The sequence below is a fragment of the Halichondria panicea genome, chromosome 13 (genome assembly GCF_963675165.1).
Source record: "Halichondria panicea chromosome 13, odHalPani1.1, whole genome shotgun sequence".
Taxonomy (NCBI): Eukaryota; Metazoa; Porifera; class Demospongiae; order Suberitida; family Halichondriidae; genus Halichondria; species Halichondria panicea.
This window is the reverse complement of record NC_087389.1, coordinates 5,716,560-5,737,197: the sequence shown is the minus strand read 5'-3', so window position 1 is coordinate 5,737,197 and position 20,638 is coordinate 5,716,560. Positions and strand designations below refer to the sequence as shown.

The following is a 20,638-nucleotide window of genomic DNA, read 5'->3' as shown; positions in this document are numbered from 1 at the left end:
TTTTGAGAGACAATTAACAATTGTAGATCACAGAAAGGCCTAAATAGATCCAGAGAAATAGATCTATACAGGCCTTTTCTAGTGGGAGGGGAGGGGCTGGTGTTTGGAAATGAAGAATAAAACACCAGCCCCTCCCCTCCCACTACTTTTGCTGGCTAGCATCATGCGATATGCCACGTGGATCAGAAACAAAAGAAGCAAGAATCAATGAAGGATGAAGAGCTGGAGACAGCTAGGATATTGATTGCAGGCTTAAAGAGTCTACCCTGTAAGTGTGGTCTATGAGCAGCACTAGTACAGCATTTATTTAATCCAACATAATCAAATTGCCATTGTCCCCTGTTCGACGTTCAGGTGTGTTGTCAGATGAGGCTGTGTGGTGAGTAGCTCTATCACAAGTCAGTGGAGGACCAGGAGAGGAGCATCCTAGAGAGGAAGAGGAAGATTCAGCACGCCATTACAGGTGAGGGGGTGTGGCTACACTGACCACCCTTGAAATAAAGACACCTCTTATAATCAGGCATTATAATCAGGGGAAGTCCCAACTCAATAGAAGCACATGAAATTAGCAGACACACTTCAATAAACAGTTCACTTTCCATAGTTAAAGTCTTAGAATTTCCGCTAATAACATGTTTGCAGTCATCCGTGTATTCTCCCTATGGTCGGACTATCTCCACTGACTGTATATGCTCACCAGAAAATGTAGTTAAGCATTAACTAATCGAACGGTAATTTTCTGCACTTGCAGGGAGAGCCCCTTAAATTAGCTAACCCTTAACTTTTTGTGCCATGGCGATGCTTTTATTTCAAACTCTCACTCATGCACCAGATCTTGTGGTGTGGGCGGGACCCTAAGGCGGTGGTCACATGACTCAACCATAAGCTCTTCAACATAATAATGTCATAATTTACATGTGACCCACAGTGACATGTACTTTCACCATCTCCCCACACACACGCCCACGCACACCCACGCACATGCATCCATGCAGTGTGTGATAAGGCATGCCTGACAGAGTGTGGTGGTCCGGGGGCTGACAGCTGTAAGGAATGTGCCCTGTGATATGAGGAGGTGGAGGGATCTTGTACAGGTGAGGAGACTGGCTTGTACTAGTACACAGTGTGACTCACCCTGGCCCACCAGATATTGATGAGTGTAGAGAAGATGACTCCATCTGGGGTACCTACTGTCTCAACACCCCGGGGAAACATCGCTGTCAGGGTGTTATATTATAATAATATAATACACGCTAAGAATACGCGCAAAGGACATAATTATACAGCAGTGCTTATGGGAGGGACAATTGATGTTTGTGAGTTGTTTGATTTGAGGGCAAGCTTTTGTTAATGTTCATAATTAGGAGGGGACCAATTTTAAGTTTATTTCGATGGTATAGGGAATACATAGGTTGTTCAGTTTCTTTGGTGGATCTCCATTGCTACGTACGGATTGTACTTAAAAAAATATCGGAATAATACACGCTAAGAATATCACGCTAAGAATACGCGCAAAGGACATATACAGCAGTGCTTGTGGGAGGGACAATTGATGTTTGTAAGTTGTTTGATTTCAGGGCAGGCTAAATATTAATATTCATAATTAGAAGGGGACCAATTTTAAGTTTAATTATAAATTGTTTCGATGGAATACATAGGTTGTGCAGTTTCTTTGGTGGATCTCTCTATTCCTACGTATGGATTGTGCTTGTAAGTATTAGGTTATGGGTACTTTTTATTGCGGAATATCGTTTGACGGGAAGTTGATTACACTGACTGGAATAGATGTAACGTACTCTGTTATACGATAGGTGCTTTTTATTGCCGAGCTTAGACTGGTTGCTTAAATTTAGCTGTCTCTTGGACTGGTTGTTTCTCGGGATCGTGGAGAGATATAAAATGGAATCTTCAATTTCTCCCTAAAAATAAGGCAGGCCATGTGCTATATTGTTATTATTATTATTATTATTATTTTGATACTAATTCCAATGTGGTCTACACATCATTACATGCATTAACTGTCGTTAACTCACCCACATTATCAGTTTGTAATTCGGTGATAGACCATATCATTTCAAGCTCGTTGTTAATTTTTGTCTCTAACACTTTGTGTTGTCATGACTTTATCCCTGATGTCACATTGTCTTCCACATTATTTTTGATCATCCTTATAATTAGCATGCAAAACCTAGAGCTATTTCTATCTCTCATGTTAACTAAGGCAAACTACAGCATTCGTTGTACAGTCATGATTACTTTCACCCCCCTCGTCATAATTATGTTATGCTCCACATTTGTGATATCATTCCATCTCTCATACTCTCCTTGGGTGACATTCTTCGATGCTATCGCTCAACTGATGTCAGGCCAGAAACTACCGGATTCATCTCAAATTTCAACTTTCAACTGATATGACTATAATTATGTAATTGCCCTCTCCTTACGATGTTGCAAAAGCCTCCTCCAGATGTAAGACCTCCGCTATATCATTCAGTGCACGTGGGATAAATCTCAATTGCAGCCCTGACCCCTCCCACCTATGGCCACTAATACTTCTCAACGCTATACTGGGACATTTTATGAACTTGATGCTAGTGAAAGTGCACACAACTTACCACCGGACCTCGATCGCTCTCCGATGTAAAGCAGAAGCCTACCGTATAGGGAAAAATTTCGAGGGGCTTAATTTTCGCTATCTCCTGATGTCTCGATCGTCACTAATACTGTGGGAAGTCTCAAATCTTTGACACCACCACAATATGGATATGTCGATCATTTCGCTGGATAAACATAATTTTAAATCACCTCCCCTGATGATTGAAGCGAAGACAACTTGAACTCGTGAGCACGGCAACACCTAATACTGGGTCACCTCCCCGGATGATTGAAGCGAAGACAACTTGAACTCGTGAGCACGGCAACACCTAATACTGGGTCACCTCCCCTGATGATTGAAGCGAAGACAACTTGAACTCGTGAGCACGGCAACACCTAATACTGGATCACCTCCCCGGATGATTGAAGCGAAGACAACTTGAACTCGTGAGCACGGCAACATCTACTAGCTGACTCAGCATCTCACCATCTCAATTGCCATGCGCATTATTATTCTAATTATAGTATTATGGGGTCACTACCCATTTTTTACAATTTTAAGTTATAGTAGTGTGGTCTGCCATTAAAGTAAAATGATTTGATAATAGTGCTTGTACTGAAAACTACCTCTGAGATGTGTTAACGGTCTTGTCCTGGTAACCTCTGAGATGTGTTATTAAACGGTCTTTGTTGTCCTGGAAACCTCTGAGATGTGTTAACGGTCTTATTGTCCTGGAAACCTCTGAGATATGTTAACGGTCTTGTTGTCCTGGAAACCTCTTATGAACGTTGTTATATAGCTGCATGGTCTTAATTGTCCTCTTGTATCTCTGAGATGTGTTAACTGGTACCTGAGATGTCTTGTGACTACTGTGGATTGAACATTGTGGTTGAACTGGTGTAGCTGGTTTGAACTTTATTATTATTTCGAGGTCCCCTCAAAAGCCTAAGAAAAAAGAACGAAAAAAAGATTCCCCCCAAAAAAGATTTTGCTGCCCTCTCGTAATTTTCGTGTTTGTGTTTGTTGCTTGATTTTTAGTTGTTTGATGTTTAATTTTATAATGTTGTAGTATGGGGCTCCCTGACGAGTTTGGATTTAGTTCTTCTGCTTCAATCTGGTAATCTTGCCTTGTACTTTGGGGAGTGGGCCGATCCTTGATGGTGTGTGTCGTAGATTTATCAGTAGTAATAGCATCGCACATAGCTAGTGGCTTATTGGTAGTAGTCGTTGTCGGGGTGTTTGTTGCCATCGATCCATTAATAGGAGTAGTCTCTTAGTTTATGTTGGTTGAAAGCCGTGGAGGTATGCACGGGACTAAACTTACTACCTCTCGTATTACTCGTAGTAGCAGCTCCCTCTGCAAGAAAATAAAATATTGTGATAAATAATCGTTAACATGAGTAACAAAATGTTATATAGCGATGAATAATCGATCATGTCTGTAATAAACTTACGTTAGTTTCGAGAAGCCGCTCTACTGTTGTTATAATTATGTCCCTGCCCTCCCGAACCCGCGGCCGTGCCTAAGTCCGTACCTCCTTGATCTTCTATGTCCGTGGGATATTTGGTAGATCGTAGCCAAATTGCATAGTCTAAGTTTCGGAGTTGATTTTCAACAAACTTTATGTTGGGGCTGGGTACGAGGGCGTCTGTAAATTGAAGAATCATAGATAAACAGATCACGGATAAAAAAGGCTCGGAAGTTGATCAGTCCTTAACCACATACAATTAAAGGAGTGGGCTGTCAAGCATAACAAACTTAGCACATACGGGATCCCAACTGCATGCAGTCGTTACTGACATCATAGGTAATGGTCGTGGTTATGTTGAAATTATGAGCTCCAGAACCACACCCACATTACCAGTCTTACAAGCACATCCAGAAATGCCTGGGAGAAAATACATTATTAGTAAACACCCAATGACAAGAATTGTATGTACATGTTATAATACTGTTCAAGATTCTATAGCCAGGTTTCCTGGTAATGATCGTCAATTTTGTAATCGATTAATGAAAATAGTTAGCCTTGAGACTGTTGAAATTATGAGCTCCAGAACCACACCCACATTACCCGTTTCACAAGCATCCAGAAATGTATGTCTGGGAGAAAATACATTATCAGTAAAAGATTGAATGACAAAAATTGTATATATTCGAGATTCTATACATGTAGCCAGGTTTCCTGGTAATGATCGTCAATTTCAATTTTGTAATTAAAATAGTTAGCCTTGATATCTAGACACAAGTTGGCCTGACCACTCTAAGCTTGCTTACATACAATGTCTTGAAATTAACTGGATTTGTCGTTGTATCTAGCTATAGCAACCATCACGTGACTCTTTGCAAAAAGAAAAATGGCAAGCGGGAAATTCAAAATGTTGTCTACGCATATATGCCAGCAGTGCAATGCTTGCAGCCATGCAATTAGTCGGCGTAATGGAAATGGCATTATAATATCTGCCATGAAAGTCAAAACTTACTATGAACTTCCTTCAAGTGCTTTATGAAGACTGCATGGCGGTTCGAAAGAAATGATCCTTGGTATCAATTGGATCTTTCCATGTAAACTTCGTCTGTATGGAATGAAATACAAGCTTTATCATAGCGACACTATTTCGTACGCATGCACATGACATAAAATAGCTATAAATCGACTTAGACTGCGTGCTAAGTTTAATTTTGCGCTTCTTACGATCACGGGAACTCCAGGCTGTATATAACATCGTGGGCACACCAATTCCTCAGCACTGCCACTTCTTTTCATAATAATATTGAAATACGCTCACAATCATTTTGTGGGTGTGCCGCTGTACACAGAATAATGTATGTTTCCATCCTGCTATCTGCAATTAGACAATCAATGCACAGAACTGAAGAAGAAGCTGGCTCTCTGCAAGTCACTCAGGTGCTCTTTGTTCTCGTGTCATCACTTGTGCTCAATTTTTCTTGCTAAACCTACTAGGCCTATTCATGATTTTGTTTGTTCCTCTGCAGATTTGCAAGTACTTGGACATTACAGCTTGAGGGTCACCACGTACATGTACGTAGTAACCATCTGAATGGGGCCAGCAATCATCATGGCCAGCATATGCTCACCATGACAACAATACGGTACAGGGAGCCTATAAATGATATTTCAGTGGGTGCTGTGCTGGTACTAGCATAAGTTATAATAGGGAATGTCCTGTAAGATTTATATAGAAGGTGCTATTTCAGAATCCACATTTAATGGATGATTGTCTTTCCAAGTTTTTTGTTGATGGTCGAACATGTCTGTGCATGCCTACTTGAAAAGCACTGTACACGTATAGGATTAGGGTGGACTGTAGAGTAAGATTTGATGATAACTGATGACCTTGTTAGAGCACTGACTGCAAGCACGTCAATAGTACATGCAAGTACTGTACACGCTATAGTGGTACATAATTATTGTCTAGCTCCTAAGTTAGTTTTGCCAAAAGGTTCATTAGGTGGTTGTGACGTAGGTTGGAAGAAACGCCTACTACAGTTTTAAGTGGAGTTGCATACTCTTCCTAATGAACTCTTGGTTTTGTATGATGGATTTGCTACCACCTAAATTTCCTACCAAGTTGTTGCTTGATTGCTATAGCTATACATGTACTGCTTGTTCACTTCTTGAGTAGATCAAGTTGCTAGTCTGCATATATAGTGTACGTGCTATACCAAGTTATATTGCTCATTCCTTACAATAATTATTGTGTACCAATCTACTATACCAACCTCTTGAGTCAAGTGCCTGTGGGTAGTAACTTAATTATATGCCTCAAGCTAGGTGTAGCAACACAGGGGAAGTTCATACTTATAAGAGAACACTTCAGAGGCCTATAAACTTTGTCCTGCATGTTTATAGGTTCAGGAGCTGGGAATTATGAAGCTAGTTGTATAATTTTTGTTGAAGCTATAATTATGCAGGTCATACATAATTATATGCATTATGGTGCTTTGCAAATAGGTATGGTGGCTAGCTGTTTAACCTGACCTGCTGTGCAGATATGAGATTCAAATTATGAGTAAACTATACAAGTACTTGTACAGCAATTACAAGTACTTACAATGTCATGTACGTACTTGCTTACCCATAATTAGGAAAACGATCCTCTGCTTACGGGAGGTAACTTGTACAAAGACTAAGAGAAGGAGTGATCAGCAGCAATACTCTGGTAAGTACATACAGCGTACGTGTATGATCATAGTAAGTACATAGCGTTATATACATTGCTCAATAAATAGTCAATTACGATTTTTGGAGGACTTTAAAGTGATTTTGAACTTCATGTAAATTGCAATCATCCTCTGTAATGGAAGATGTGTGCAGGAAGACTGGAGTGACTGATCAACAGCTCGATCAAGAAATCCCCAACAGTGACATCTACTGTGTAGCTGAACACATTGAGGACATCTACTGTGTAGCTGAACACATTGAGATGACACCTGGCCTGCTTGAAAGACTCGAACTCACTACTGCTGAAAAAGCGATGCTACTCGAAAGAGAAAGTACGAAGGCAATCAAACAGGAGTGGGTCATGCATTGAGAGTGTAGCAAAGAGGAGACACTGCTACACACATTTGTAGATTCATTGCAGAACTGAACAAAACTGAAATAATTACTTTAACGTTTTGTTTTATTGATGCTGTTTTATGTGTCTGCTTATAATTATTGTGATGGTATGTGAAAAGAGCATGCGCAATCATTATTATGAACACTATAGCAACGCTCACACGATTAATCACTAAGACCTGGCCTTGCAATTGATTCTATAGTCAAGAGACTGAACACATATTGCTTCATCATCACTGGCCTGGCCCCATGCATAGGAAGTGTGGCCTGTGATCGAGGCTATACAAAAATTATATTCAGGTGGGTGAAACGACCCGTACCAATCTTCACATCTTCCACATTCTAAACTGAGTTGAGTGACTATCACAGCTACGCCAGCTTAAGGGTATGAATACACTCGACAGATCATTGGTACTCATTGTCCTCCTCCTGGCAAGCTACTCTCTGGCTGTCAAACCATAATGTAAAGTATGCAAAGATTTTGTCCAAGCCTTCAACAAAGTGAGTGTGAACATCTATTAAAATGTGTTGAGGTGTATGGGGTAATTCATACGCTGCCCCTCCCCCCAGAGGATGGACGACACAGCCAAGTCAAACTTTGCTGATGGGGACACGAATTGGGAGGAGGAGAAACTCGCCTCCTACGCTAACAGGTAGCCTCCGTCTAATTGCACTCACACTCTCAAAAAGTTGTCTTGCAGTGAGGTTCGATTGATCGAGATGCTGGACGAACATTCAGATTATGATGTAAGCTCTGTCACTATGTATCCATGCTCCTCATTGGTTGCTAGGGAGTTATATAGTGACATACGTACATACACGAGTGCCTGCAATGTATAAAGCTGTGTGTAAGCTCTGTCACTATGTATCCATGCTCTCATTGGTTGCTAGGGAGTTATATAGTGACATACGTACATACACGAGTGCCTGCAATGTATAAAGCTGTGTGTGTTTCAATGCAGTGCCATCGACTGCTGGAGAATTATGAGGAGGAGATTGAGAGATGGTGGTTCAAGTTGTGAGTACATTTACAAGAGCCAGTAATACAACAGTTGTGTTGAATAAGTGACTCTGCCTGTGTGTGTAAAGTTGTTAAAATAACGCTTGAATTTGAGAATGGAAGTTGTTAAACTGGTGTTGACTTATACTGTACAGGAGACTGTTGAATTTGCACATGCGGTTGGAGCAGAGGAGGGTTGTCAGGGTCAATAGCTGAGTGGAAAGTCTCCCAGAAGCAGTTTTATGATTAAGACTAGACCTTTTGACCCTGACGATCCTCCTCTGGTGTTGTAGTTGGTGTGACTAATGTAGTGTCCCTGCACACAGGAGACATAAGGAGGAGGGCTATGATGATCTAAAGCAGTGGTTGTGCTCTTTTTGCTGGGGGCATGAGCTGTTTTGCAGCAGTGTAGAAGCGAGCTTTCTTGCAATTGGCTTGGTTATGAGGCCGAGCGTAGACCATGTACCAGCAGCTAATACATGTATTCACTGAGTAGTGGGGTGGGGCTGTTTCTTTGCAGCAGTAAGTGGGGCGGGGCTGTTTTGCAGCACCAGAAGTGGGGTGGGGCTGTTTTGCAGATTTCAGCGTTGGAACTCCAACAATTTTGTGTCAAGCCATTCGTCGGTCATGCCAATCTTATACGCTGCAGATACTGGCGTCTAGCAGAGAGAAGAGATGGAGCTGTGTCTAGAGTTGTCTCTGTCTTTTTTGTGCAGTTTATATTGTGTTACTAGGACAGTGTTATGTTGCTATGCCCTCGGGATATAAACTAGTTATAACACGGGCACTCGGGCTGCATGGAATATATTGCACTCAGCCCTCGGGGCTTACGCCCTCGTGCTTCAGTGCAATATATTCCATACATCCCTTGTGCCCGTGTTATAACTATAACATAATTATTATGGCCGTTCAACAATCCCTATAATTACTCTATAGATTTTGTCCATCTTGAGAGCAGTGAAAACTCATCTAAAGACATTTGTATTTGAGGGCACTACTCTGAACCTGCGGCAATTACCATGAACTGGCTACTCTGATCTACCAGACAATCTAAAGGTAAGTATCGGTACTTTCTATTTAGCCTCTATGCATTTCAATATTTCTCTCTGTAGGTGTTGTTTCGTACAGTGGCCATGATGGTGCCAGACAATGCCATGATTGGAGAGATCTCTCTCTACTCTTATGGTTTTGTGGATGCTCGTAATCTGGCCGTCAAGATTGTCATGACCTATGGACTGTGTTGAGAGCAACTCTCCAGCCAACTCCATTCTGACTATGGTGGGTACAACCCACTGTACTGTATACTCGACCTACTCACTATTGTACACTGTAGGCATGCGTGCAGTCCAGTCAGTGTTGGTGGCAGCCGGTCATCTGAAACTGAAGTACCCTAACGAACATGAAGACGTGTTACTGCTCAGATCCATCATGGACGTCAACCTACCCAAGGTATGGTATACTATAAGCTAGGAGAGGCCTACCGTATGGCTAGAATATTTTGCCGGTAAATAATCTTTGCGATCTAACTGTTCCCCTACCAAATCTTGGATTTAAACAAATCATAGCTTTCTGAAAATCCCCCAAAATTTGAAATTACAACTAAAGTTATGGCCGTTTTAAGAGCCCCAGTGCCACTTGTACTTTCTAAGGTCATGTTGTAGTGGAATTTAAAGTGTTTTAACAACCTCCCTCCTATATACAATACCATTGCTATTCATCTACCATAACACACACACACACACACACACACACACACACCAGGCAAGACCAAGATCCTAGTGTTACATGTACTAGCTGACACACTCACACTACTCAATGAGAGGGGACAGATGGAAGAGAACAAGACAGGTTATAGAGTCATCAACCCCAAGACTGTCACTAAGGGTCAACTGTTTGGTCAGTTTGACCCTGTGTCACACGAGTGGACTGATGGTGTGGTAGCCAACACATTCAGGTGAGCCTAAGCGTGTGCATATAATATAGTTGCGCTCTATTGTAACAAAAGCACAAGGCTATAGCTTTTCAACAATTCAGCTGTTTTTGGTAGCCTGTAATTTTTGTTGAAATTCTCTAATTTCAAATCTAATTGCTAGCTCTGAGAACAACCTTTCCAATGGTGTGCTTACATGTAGATGTAAGTTTGTGATTAGTAGAAATCTGGCAATTTTAGCAAAAGCAAAGTATATAATAGCCTTGCGCTTTTACAGCCATTTTGATAGCTACGTACGTATCATTGCGTGGTTGATCAGTGCTTATATCTGTGTGTGTAGGGAGTTTGCACCTGCACAAAATGATGACCGTAAGTGGGTGGTGTTTGATGGTCCTATAGACACTCTGTGGATGGAGTCCATGAACACTGTACTGGATAACAACAAGAAGCTGTGTCTCATGTCGGGGGAGATCATTCAAATGAGCAACTGTATGAACCTCATCTTTGAAGCAGATGATCTGTCACAAGCCTCAGTGAGTCTACATAACACCACTCTTGAATTGCGCTTGGCCTGGCTTGGGCCCCGCTTGGGCTTGAATTGATTGGTCTATCTAATGATGTGCTTAGATCAGTGAGTGCTGTACTATTGTATCTAATAAAGATGTTAGAAATGCAGCTGTTTTAGAAGCTACAAGTTTCATGGATCCCTTTTGTTAACCCAACAACTACTGTTACTTCCTTATAAGGCTTATTAGTTACCACAACATAGTTCGGGGAAGTCTAACAAATTCTCTATGTGCAGAAACTATCTAAAAACTCGATGTCCCTTTTCATTTAATTTTTTACCAGCCTGCCTGTTTCTGGGTCAATCCTCGAAAACCTCGAAAAGTTTGTGCCTCTAAAATAACCAGCTATACCATCTAAAAACTCTCTCTCTTAATTTTTATTTTTTACTAGTCCATGAATTGTTGATGAAATAATTTTTTATACATGTACTTGGTAAACTTCGCACCCTCACAACCCCACAGTGAACTTTGACTCTAGTATTTCTGCACGTGGCAGCCAAAAACAATTATTACTAGCAGCTAGCTACATGTACGTAGCTACAAGTAGCAGCTTGTTAGTGCTTCACAAAGACTTTCTCATGGCAGAGTTCAAGTTTATAAACAACAATTTAATGACAAACTAAATATTTTGGAGCTAGTAAACGCCGCTCTTGAACAGTACGTGGCCTCTCTTGAATTGTAGCCTCCTCTTCCAGCAAAATGAAACATTTAGTAGCCGCGGCTCCTGATCAAGCATATACGGTAATTGTCATAAATAGAGTTTTCTGTAGCTCTCTTTATATCCTATCAAATGATGCCAAAAGTGAATTATCAACTCCCTCCCCCCAGCAGGGGTCAAGTACCTGTGTGGAAGGCGCCCCCTGAACCACCCACTACCCCTAAACGATCCTCCAATTATCCCCCTGTACCCCCAGATCCTGCTGCAAAGAGGTCAAAGGACAGAGGTCATGAGGCGGCAGATAAAGGGGAGGACCATAATATCATTGACTATCGAACAGCCACCCCCCAAGAAGTGTTAGAGTGAGTGAATAGTATAAATTAATGTGCAGGTATGTGCTACATGTACATGTCCCCCGTTTAATCAATTGGTTAGTGGACTCGTTCAGTCGCCATAACTTGAATTCCGTGGATCCAATTTATGGTTTTCCGAAAGCTTAGAAAAAGACCTTTCAAATGGTACCAGATATTTGGGAGATGACAATTTTAGCACGATACCATGTAATAATAGCCCAGGGTTCAAAGTTGAATTATGGCCACACCTAAAGAAATACATCATGTGAAAGGTCACTTTCTAAGCTTTCAGAAAATCATAAAATTTTTGAAATTGGCCATGGGGTCACGGTACTAAAGTATGGCTGCTAAAAGATGTTCAACTACTGTAACATGTCCGTGCTTGAATTATATCTAGTGTACCTATACACACACTATGACTGCACCCCCCCCCCCACACACACACTATGACTGCACCCCCCCACACACACACACACACTATGACTGCACCCTCCCACACACACACACTCACACACACACTATGACTGCACCCCCCCCACCCCTAACTAGGTATGTGCATCACGAATATTTGACTGTTATCAACCCCCCCCACACACACCACACACACACTATGACTGCACCCCCCACACACACACCACACACACACACTATGACTGCACCCCCCCACACACACACCCTCCCACCACACACACACACACTATGACTGCACCCCCCCACACACACACACACACCCTCCCACCACACACAGGAAGCAGATGACGTCAGTAGCTCAGCGTATGAATGCTAATGGAGAGGCTCGTAAACGTGGTGGTGGTATGACCCGAACCTTCTCCCCCCTCACTCCTATCATACAGCACCTCTACAGCAAGTCACATGAGGTGAGAGACACTGTACAGGTTGCTATGGTAATGTGTTGTGATATTGTTTTTGTTTGTTCAGAATTGAACAGGATCAACAATGCATTGCAAGAAGACAAGAAGACGCTACTAAACAAGTGAGTCACTTCAGTACTGACACTCTCCTGCATTGCCTACCAAACACTCACCTGTTTCACACACTCAGGCAAGCTACAAGTTTCATGGGGTCCCTTTTTCAGCCACTACATGTGACTTCCTTATAAGGCTTATTAGTTACATACCAGTGTGGTTTGGGGAAGCCTAACAAATTCTCTAAGAGCTACCGTATAGCGGGTTATTTTCAAGACACTAAATTGTTCAAACAAAACATTTTGAGGATAGAGGTTCAAATGTCCACACCCCTACAGTAGAGAGGTTCAAATGTCCACACCCCTACAGTAGAGAGGTTCAAATGACCACACCCCTACAGTAGAGAGGTTCAAATGTCCACACCCCTACAGTAGAGAGGTTTCAATACACTGGATGTAAACCAATTTTCGAGTCATTTAATGTTTGTGTTTCTGGGTCAATCCTCGAAAACCTCGAAAATGTCTTGCCTCTAAAATAACCAGCTATACGGTATCTAAAAACTCCCTCTTATTTTTACCAGGAGCCCATAAATAAGAGAAGGAGCGGCTAACTTCAACGTACACTCGGGGATCACGTCTCGTAATTGCCGGTGAAACCGCACTTCCTTGTTTGGAAGTGACTAAGTGCTTGCAAACCGCACCCCTGCATTGCGTATAACACGTGTAGGGATTCAACCACTTAGTGACCCTGCATATATGGAAATGCGGTCATAACCAATTATGAGATGTGATCCCCGTAGTTAGCCGCTCCTTCTCTTATTTATGGGCTCCTGTTTTTACTGATCCATCAATATTAATTATTGTTGAAAATCTTTCTTATGATTTGTAACCTTCACACACCCCACACCCCCACACACACTCCTTACACACACACACCTCACACACACACACACCCTCACACTCCACACACACACCCCACACACACACTCCTCACACACCCTCACAGGATAGTGATGAGGACCGGAGCTGATACAAGAGAGCTCTTGTCTGGCAGGACAGACCCAACAGCTGCAGGCACGACTACAGGTACAGTGAGTGCTACTAGGTACCGTATATGCTCGATTAGAGGCCGCTCTTGTATAAAGGCCGCACTCAAATAGTAGCCTCCCTTGCTAGCAAAATGAAACATTTAGTAGCCGCTCTCAAATAGTAGCCTCAGTGAACTTCGACTCTAGCATTTCTGCACGTGGCAGCCAACAAAAATTATTACTAGCAGCTAGCTACATGTACGTAGCTACAAGTAGCAGCTTGTTAGTGCTTCACAAAGACTTTATCATGGCAGAGTTCAAGTTTATGCAGGTGAAAACAACTTTTGATGACAAACTAAATTATCTGGAGCTAATAAACGCCGCTCTTGAACAGTGGCCTCTCTCGAATTGTAGCCTCCTCTTCCAGCAAAATGAAACATTTAGTAGCCGCGGCTCCTGATCAAGCATATACGGTATTCACTATCAGCCAATAGCAAACAATGTCTGTCTCATTATTGCATTGCTTGTTCCTAGGACAACTTGTCTCTAATGTAACGTATACGCTCGGTAAAAACCGACTCTTTTGGTTGTTAGCCTTGTGTCTCCATTGTACATGTATCTATCGTATCCATTGGAGACTTGATACTTTCGATTTGGTTTTATTTGCCTTTGGGTATAGGGACATTCCATGCCAACTCAACACACAAAAATGAGCACCCCCTCCGATTTCAATGAAACTTGGCATATACATACCTTACCATAAGTTATATAACCACACCCAATTTTAGCCCCATATGTCGTATGGCTTCTTAGTTACGAGCCCTTGAAAATTCACCAAAACTTACAAATTCTGTTGACCCACCTACACTTCTTAGAGCATAACTTCTTCCATGATTAATTATGACAGATAAAAACTGTACCACCGTACTCCTTATGATATGGCCTTTCAGTTGACGTGCTTTAAGGGGGCGGGCACTCGTTAAAGGGTCAAAGGTCATTACTGTAACCTTTAATTAAGCATTACACAAAAATGGCGTCTTTATTTTTTCCTTTTTTTTACCAGACTAGTCTTTAGGTACTATTTCCTACCTTGTATAAGTTTTGTGATGGGATCTTTATGGGATCAGAAGATACGGACTTTGCAATACAAGTTGGTGCAGTTATTGACATGTCTGTGGGCCATTCCATACGAATTCAACATTACCTAAACGGGTGACTTGTCAGAATTCTCCGAAATGTCATACATAGATAGAGTATGGTGAGGTAATAACACACGTAAGTATTTAGGGTTATTTATTGTATGGCTTCTGAGGTATGGTCACCTTAATATTCCCGTTTTCCCAGACAGTTTTACTCACTTAGTTGTACGTAAAGAGAAATAACTTATGATCAGAGTGTTTCCAAGATGTGTCACTAATATCAACTTGTAGCTTATGTAACAGGGTTTCATATGGTATGTTGTACGGCTTCTATAAATTAATTTACTGATTATGGGATACATGTTAAAATTTGATTTAGATTTTTCTTTGAAACAACCAATTGAAAAATTTTTTTCCTGATATATAATGTTCAACTACAATTACCCTCTTTGTAGAAAAAATTTGGTGATGGGATCATAATGGGTTTTGGAGATATGTGTAATTATGTTGTTAACACCTTTATTACAAAAAAATTCATTTGAGTATACCACAAATTATTTATTATCTCCAAAACCCATTATGATCCCATCACCAAATTTTTTCTACAAAGAGGGTAATTGTACTCATTATAATATCAGGGAAAAAATTTTTCAATTGGTTGTTTCAAAGAAAAATTTGCCTTGAGTGGCTTCTCAAGACGGTGAAGAAGAGGAACGAACAGTCGGAAGTGACGGAGATACTGGATGAGTCCGGTGTGACCCCCGCCCACTTTGCAGCACAGGGAGGACACCTCGACTATCTACAGGTGAGTGGGCGGATGTATGAGTGGGTGGGTGGATGTGTGCTGTTAGTGTAATAAGTGCTTGCTCAAGTCTGAAACGTGTGTATCACATAGCTACTGTAGCAACGATAACTCCAATCATGTTTTTGGTTTTAGAGTTCTAAGTCTAGCTGTATCACTCCCCTACCCACACACACACACACCGCTCACACACACCACACACACACACACACACACACACACACACACACACACACACACACACACACACACAGCTGCTCATGGACTTTGGCTACAGCATGGTCCACACGGACAGGGAGAACCAGAAGCCGGTAGATTGGGCCGATGCTATGGGTCAGAATATCTGTGTCCGCTATCTCACGATGTACGAGACTTGTTGGGCACTCTCCGGAGAACTGACACACATGGCCGAGCAGCTCGCTATGTAAGTGGAGGGCCTTTAATTAGGGATTGTGTAGTGTGTGTGTATGGTGGTGTGTGTGCAAGTCTGTATGAGAGTGTGTCACTGGGAGAATTGCTACTGCTAGTGTCTACCGTATAGCCGGTAATTTTCAGTAGGGGCAAAATATTCGTGGTTGAGCAATATTTAGTCACTTTGTGGATAGTATGTTCGTAGTTGCTGCTTTCACTGCAGGTAAAGGTAGTCAAGGTCGCTTCATTCGTGGGTAAAATATTGGTGGTCCAGCTAGTGTTCAATCACGAAAACCACGAATATTTTGCCCCATAAAAATTACCCGCTATACGGTATTTGTTATTTTTTGATAACCTAACTACACCACTCAATTGTCTGCACTGTTACTGTAATAAGCCCCTCCCCCTTGCCACACCCACACACCCCCTCAGTGTACAGAAGGAGAATGGACAGTTACGAGATGCATTCTCCAGTCTAGAGAAAGAGTATGAATCTGCCATTACTAAACTGCTGACTAGTCACGAGGAGAGACTGACTAAGATGAGGGAACATCACGTCGACCTCATGGCATCAATACTGCACATGAACCAGGACACTCGCCCACTGGACCATCAGCCAATAAGAAGTAAGTTCAATCACTCTGTCATGATTATTCTACACACGTAATTATTTCCTTGTGTTTGTATATATAACCGTGGGTGTATCTCAGAAATTATTTTGTGCCCAAAGTTAGTAATTATCCGTGGTCCATTTGACCCAATTTTATCAAACAAGAGCACTCTTGTATTACCATATATGCTCGATCAGAGGCCGCTCTTGTATAAAGACTGCACTCAAATAGTAGCCTCCCTTGCTAGCAAAATGAAACATTTAGTAACCGCTCTCAAATAGTAGCCTCAGTGAACTTTGACTCTAGCATTTCTGCATGTGGCAGCCAAAAAAATGATTACTAGCAGCTAGCTACATGTACGTAGCTACAAGTAGCAGCTTGTTAGTGCTTCACAAAGTCTTTCTCATGGCAGAGTTCAAGTTTATAAAAAAACAACAATTTAATGACAGACTAAATATTTTGGAGCTAATAAACACCGGTCTTGAACAGTACATGTCCTCTCTTGAATTGTAGCCTCCTCTTCCAGCAAAATGAAACATTTAGTAACCGCGGCTCCTGATCAAGCATATACGGTAAATAGAGTTTTCTGTAGCTCTCTTTATATCCTATCAAATGATGCGAAAAGTGAATTATCAACCGTTTCCCCCTAGCAGGGGTCAAGTACCTGTGTGGAAGGCGCCCCCTGGACCACCCACTACCCCTAAACGATCCTCCAATCGTCCCCCTGTACCCCCGGATCCTGCTGCTAAGAAGAGGTCTTGAGGATCAAAGGACAGAGGTCATAAGGCGGCAGATAAAGGGGAGGACCATAATACCATTGACTATCGAACAGCCACCCACCAAGAAGTGTTAGAGTGAGTGAATAGTATAAATTAATGTGCAGGTATGTACTACATGTACATGTCCCCCGTTTAATCAATTGGTTAGTGGACTCGTTCAGTTGCCATAACTTGAATTCCGTGGATCCAATTTTATGATTTTCCGAAAGCTTAGAAAAAGACCTTTCAAATGATACCAGATATTTTGGGAGATGAGCACAATACCATGTAATAATAGCCCATGGTTCAAAGTTGAATTATGGCCACATCTAAATATTGGATTGAAATACATCATTTGAAAGGTCTCTTTCTAAGCTTTCAGAAAATCATCAAATTTTTGAAATTGGGGTCATGCCATGGTAAATGGGGTCACGGTACTAAAGTTATGGCTGCTGAAAGATGTTCAACTACTGTAACATGTCCGTGCTTGAATTATAACTAGTGTACCTATACACACACTATGACTGCACCCCCCCCACACACACACACTATGACTGCACCCCCCCCCACACACACACACACACTATGACTGCACCCCCCCCACAACGCTATGACTGTGTCCCCTCACACACACACACACACACACACACACTATGACTGTGCCCCCCACACACACACTATGACTGTGCCCCCCACACACACACACCCTCCCACCACACACACACCACACACACACACTATGACTGCGCCCGCCCCCCCCCACACACACACACATACCCTCCCCCTCGCACACATACACCTCTCCCACCACGCACAGGAAGCAGATGACGTCACAGTAGATCAGCGTATGAATGCTAATGGGAGGCTCGTAAACGTGGTGGTGGTATGACCTGAACCTTCTCCCCCCTCACTCCTATCATACAGCGTCTCTACAGCAAGTCAGATGAGGTGAGAGACACTGTACATGTGTGTAGCTTGTGTGCAATACAGTACAGTTACGTACGCACTGTATCATACCTGTTTGGTAGTGGCCATGCACCGGGCAGAGGTTTGGGGACCCATTAACCTGGCTGTATTATTGAGAGACACATGCTATGGAAACTTTGGGGCCCATTAACCTGGCTGTATTATAGAGGGTGGCCTGCTAACACAGGTCCAAACACATGCTATGGAAGCTTGCCTGGCTGTATTATAGAGGGACACATGCTATATATAGAACTTTGAGGCCCATTAACCTGGCTGTATTATAGAGGCTGCATGTACTTGTAGGGTATAGACAGGTTTCAATGTAGCCAACAGTATAGACTTTAGTAGCCACCTACATTGTTTGATTTCTGTGCCCAGGCTGATAGCAAGAGTGAGAGGTCCTCCAGGAGCCAGAGACACACAGAGTGAGTTATCCCTAAACTTTACTGGGAGACCACTCGGCCATTGCATACACTTGCTAGTGTCACTGTGTATTACCAATCGTGTGTGTACACTATAGCAGTCACTTTAGTTGCAGCATTATTTCTGTTCTTTATAAATTACCCCCCACCCACACACGCCCACACACTGTAGAGACGCTAGGAGATCGGCTCCAAAAGTCAAGTTCTCTAAAACTATTACCGAGTTTCCATACTACAGTCGCTATGACAACCCGACAGAGATGAAATCAGCATCAATCCCAGGTCAAAGTCCGTCCCATAGTCACCTTGGCAAGTTGGATGGGGACTCGCTGAGGGTCAAAGGTGAAAGCTCGGAACACATCAGAAAAAAATTAATTATTATTAGCATAGCACAAACTGTTCATTATTTTTATTGCTTATACTCAAGATTTGTATGTTACTAATGATAGTGTCATTTGCCATATGCACAGTGTGTAATGTAGGCCCTGATAAATTATATGCTCGGAATAATTTTTAGCATAATTAGAAGATAAATATCCTCAATGTCCATTTTTGGTAAAGATCATTACATTAAATTTTGCATAACGACATTTTCATGTGAAGGATTATCACCAATATTATGAGAATCATGATTATATTAATTATATCGTGTACATGTGTCAGTTATAATTAGCTTTGCATGTGTGCTGTGTTTTTATGTATACGTCTTAATTAATTTTTTCTATAATTATTATGTCGCATTTTTGCATTTTTAATAATAAGCACATTTTTCAATCCGAGAATTAATAGAATAATGGGTAAAAATAATTTATCAGGGCCTAGTGTGAGACTCTTCAATACCTAATAATTTAAAGTTGGAAGTAAAGTTCATAGCATAATTATATTCCTATAACAGTGTACCTGCAAGACCAGCCCCACCCCTTTTAGGAGTGATATATAATGGGCACAATTAATATGGACCACACCACTTCAGACCTATATCACTCGCACTGCAGACCTATACATAATTATTGAATCATTAATTTTAATTAGCTTTATGTATAGCTACTCCTGATTATAGTTAATTCTGAGAAAAAGCATATAATTATGCACCTATCAATGTCAAGCCCCACCCCTGACATACGGGCAGTATAGGGGATTGGGTGGGGATTATACATTTTCACTTAATGAATGCCCAATAGGGTGGGGGCTCCTCATGTGTATAATCCCCTATCAATCCCTTGTATATATGGTGGGGGTACACTGGGGATTAACAGGGGATTTAGTCAGCTACATTGCAACTTTATGATGAGCATGCGCAAACATTGGCCCGCCCTCAAAATTGCTGGGAAAAATGTTGATGCAAAAGCCCCTGTGTTGGGGGGAAAGTGAGTGCTAAAAGCTGTGTAACCCCCTACTAATGCCCCTATATATACTGCCCGTATGTCAGGGGTGGGGCTTGACATTGATAGGTGCATTATGACTAGCCTCGTTCCCAGGCCTTACTTTTTCTTGCTGTTGTCACTGTTCATCCATAAACATAAGAAAGACATAGTGAGGCAGCAAAGAAAGAAATGGGCGTACAGTTAAGAAAACGTAAGGCCTGGTTTGGGAAATCGCGTGATCCACAAGGATTTTTATGAACGTGGGCGATATGTAGCCCACAATCGTGACGTAAGGTATTCTCCCACGCATTCGGAGTAAGACTGTACTGTACTGCACTGAGACAACCACCAAGCTGTGCTGCAAGTCAGATCAGAGAACCAGCGTGGCCAGCTCTGGTGGCAGTAGCTACCTGCTATGATAATGATGACTAAGCTATTCTACTATAGCATGTAGAAAGACACAAGAAAAGGTAATAGTGATAGAATCTAAACACACAATCTAGACTAGTAGATCATCTAGCTAAGCCTA

The 20,638-nt window shown here is 41.9% G+C and overlaps 4 protein-coding genes across 7 annotated transcripts in view; all 4 read left to right on the top strand.

Annotated features, from left to right (window-relative positions):
• The window catches only part of LOC135347017 (dynein axonemal heavy chain 12-like), a 30,798-nt gene extending 19,158 nt beyond the window's left edge, over window positions 1-11,640 (top strand). Inside the window, exons 3-6 of one of the 2 annotated variants that reach the window (XM_064544836.1) lie at window positions 9,610-9,625; window positions 9,938-10,130; window positions 10,447-10,639; window positions 11,504-11,640. In XM_064544836.1, coding sequence (XP_064400906.1) covers window positions 10,006-10,130; window positions 10,447-10,639; window positions 11,504-11,536 — 351 coding nt within the window. In that variant the 5' untranslated portion in view covers window positions 9,610-9,625; window positions 9,938-10,005 and the 3' untranslated portion in view covers window positions 11,537-11,640. Of the gene's footprint in view, window positions 1-9,609; window positions 9,626-9,937; window positions 10,131-10,446; window positions 10,640-11,500 lie in introns of both variants that reach the window. The other variant, XM_064544835.1, reaches the window with a different exon arrangement.
• Window positions 137-7,281, top strand: LOC135347010 (uncharacterized). The gene is made up of 8 exons (XM_064544824.1): window positions 137-268; window positions 355-463; window positions 996-1,094; window positions 1,148-1,316; window positions 5,451-5,502; window positions 5,592-5,708; window positions 6,705-6,778; window positions 6,924-7,281. The coding sequence occupies exons 3-8, from the start codon at window positions 1,068-1,070 to the stop codon at window positions 7,148-7,150; spliced, it is 666 nt and encodes a 221-aa protein (XP_064400894.1). The 5' UTR covers window positions 137-268; window positions 355-463; window positions 996-1,067; the 3' UTR covers window positions 7,151-7,281.
• On the top strand, window positions 7,487-9,626 carry LOC135347020 (cysteine-rich with EGF-like domain protein 2-B). 3 transcript variants are annotated; one of them, XR_010398202.1, is made up of 7 exons: window positions 7,487-7,677; window positions 7,747-7,829; window positions 7,878-7,923; window positions 8,139-8,194; window positions 9,113-9,232; window positions 9,289-9,454; window positions 9,510-9,626. XR_010398202.1 is itself a non-coding variant. In XM_064544839.1 (5 exons), exons 2-5 carry the CDS (start codon window positions 7,750-7,752, stop codon window positions 8,666-8,668), a joined length of 348 nt encoding a protein of 115 aa, XP_064400909.1. In that variant the 5' UTR covers window positions 7,487-7,677; window positions 7,747-7,749; the 3' UTR covers window positions 8,669-9,065. The 3 variants fall into 3 exon arrangements, 1 of the variants encoding a protein (XP_064400909.1); XR_010398201.1 differs by having other exon boundaries at window positions 7,747-7,923; XM_064544839.1 differs by lacking the exons at window positions 9,113-9,232; window positions 9,289-9,454; window positions 9,510-9,626 and adding an exon at window positions 8,503-9,065.
• A 2,001-nt stretch (window positions 11,641-13,641) lies between the features above and the next one.
• On the top strand, window positions 13,642-19,208 carry LOC135347028 (uncharacterized). The gene is made up of 7 exons (XM_064544846.1): window positions 13,642-13,694; window positions 15,445-15,580; window positions 15,832-16,001; window positions 16,421-16,614; window positions 17,250-17,453; window positions 18,175-18,748; window positions 18,918-19,208. Exons 3-5 carry the CDS (start codon window positions 15,838-15,840, stop codon window positions 17,450-17,452), a joined length of 561 nt encoding a protein of 186 aa, XP_064400916.1. The 5' UTR covers window positions 13,642-13,694; window positions 15,445-15,580; window positions 15,832-15,837; the 3' UTR covers window position 17,453; window positions 18,175-18,748; window positions 18,918-19,208.
• Window positions 19,209-20,638: the final 1,430 nt, after the last annotated feature.

Coding starts and splice junctions, on each gene's coding strand:
- LOC135347010 (XM_064544824.1), top strand. CDS start 1,068: ATGAGGAGGTGGAGGGATCTTGTACAG. Junction 1,095..1,147: donor GGTGGAGGGATCTTGTACAG/GTGAGGAGACTG, acceptor CTGGCCCACCAG/ATATTGATGAGTGTAGAGAA. Junction 5,503..5,591: donor GCTCTCTGCAAGTCACTCAG/GTGCTCTTTGTT, acceptor GTTCCTCTGCAG/ATTTGCAAGTACTTGGACAT.
- LOC135347020 (XM_064544839.1), top strand. CDS start 7,750: ATGGACGACACAGCCAAGTCAAACTTTGCTGATGGGGACACGAATTGG. Junction 7,830..7,877: donor CTCGCCTCCTACGCTAACAG/GTAGCCTCCGTC, acceptor GTTGTCTTGCAG/TGAGGTTCGATTGATCGAGA. Junction 7,924..8,138: donor ACGAACATTCAGATTATGAT/GTAAGCTCTGTC, acceptor GTTTCAATGCAG/TGCCATCGACTGCTGGAGAA.
- LOC135347028 (XM_064544846.1), top strand. CDS start 15,838: ATGGACTTTGGCTACAGCATGGTCCACACGGACAGGGAGAACCAGAAG. Junction 16,002..16,420: donor ATGGCCGAGCAGCTCGCTAT/GTAAGTGGAGGG, acceptor ACACCCCCTCAG/TGTACAGAAGGAGAATGGAC. Junction 16,615..17,249: donor GGACCATCAGCCAATAAGAA/GTAAGTTCAATC, acceptor GTTTCCCCCTAG/CAGGGGTCAAGTACCTGTGT.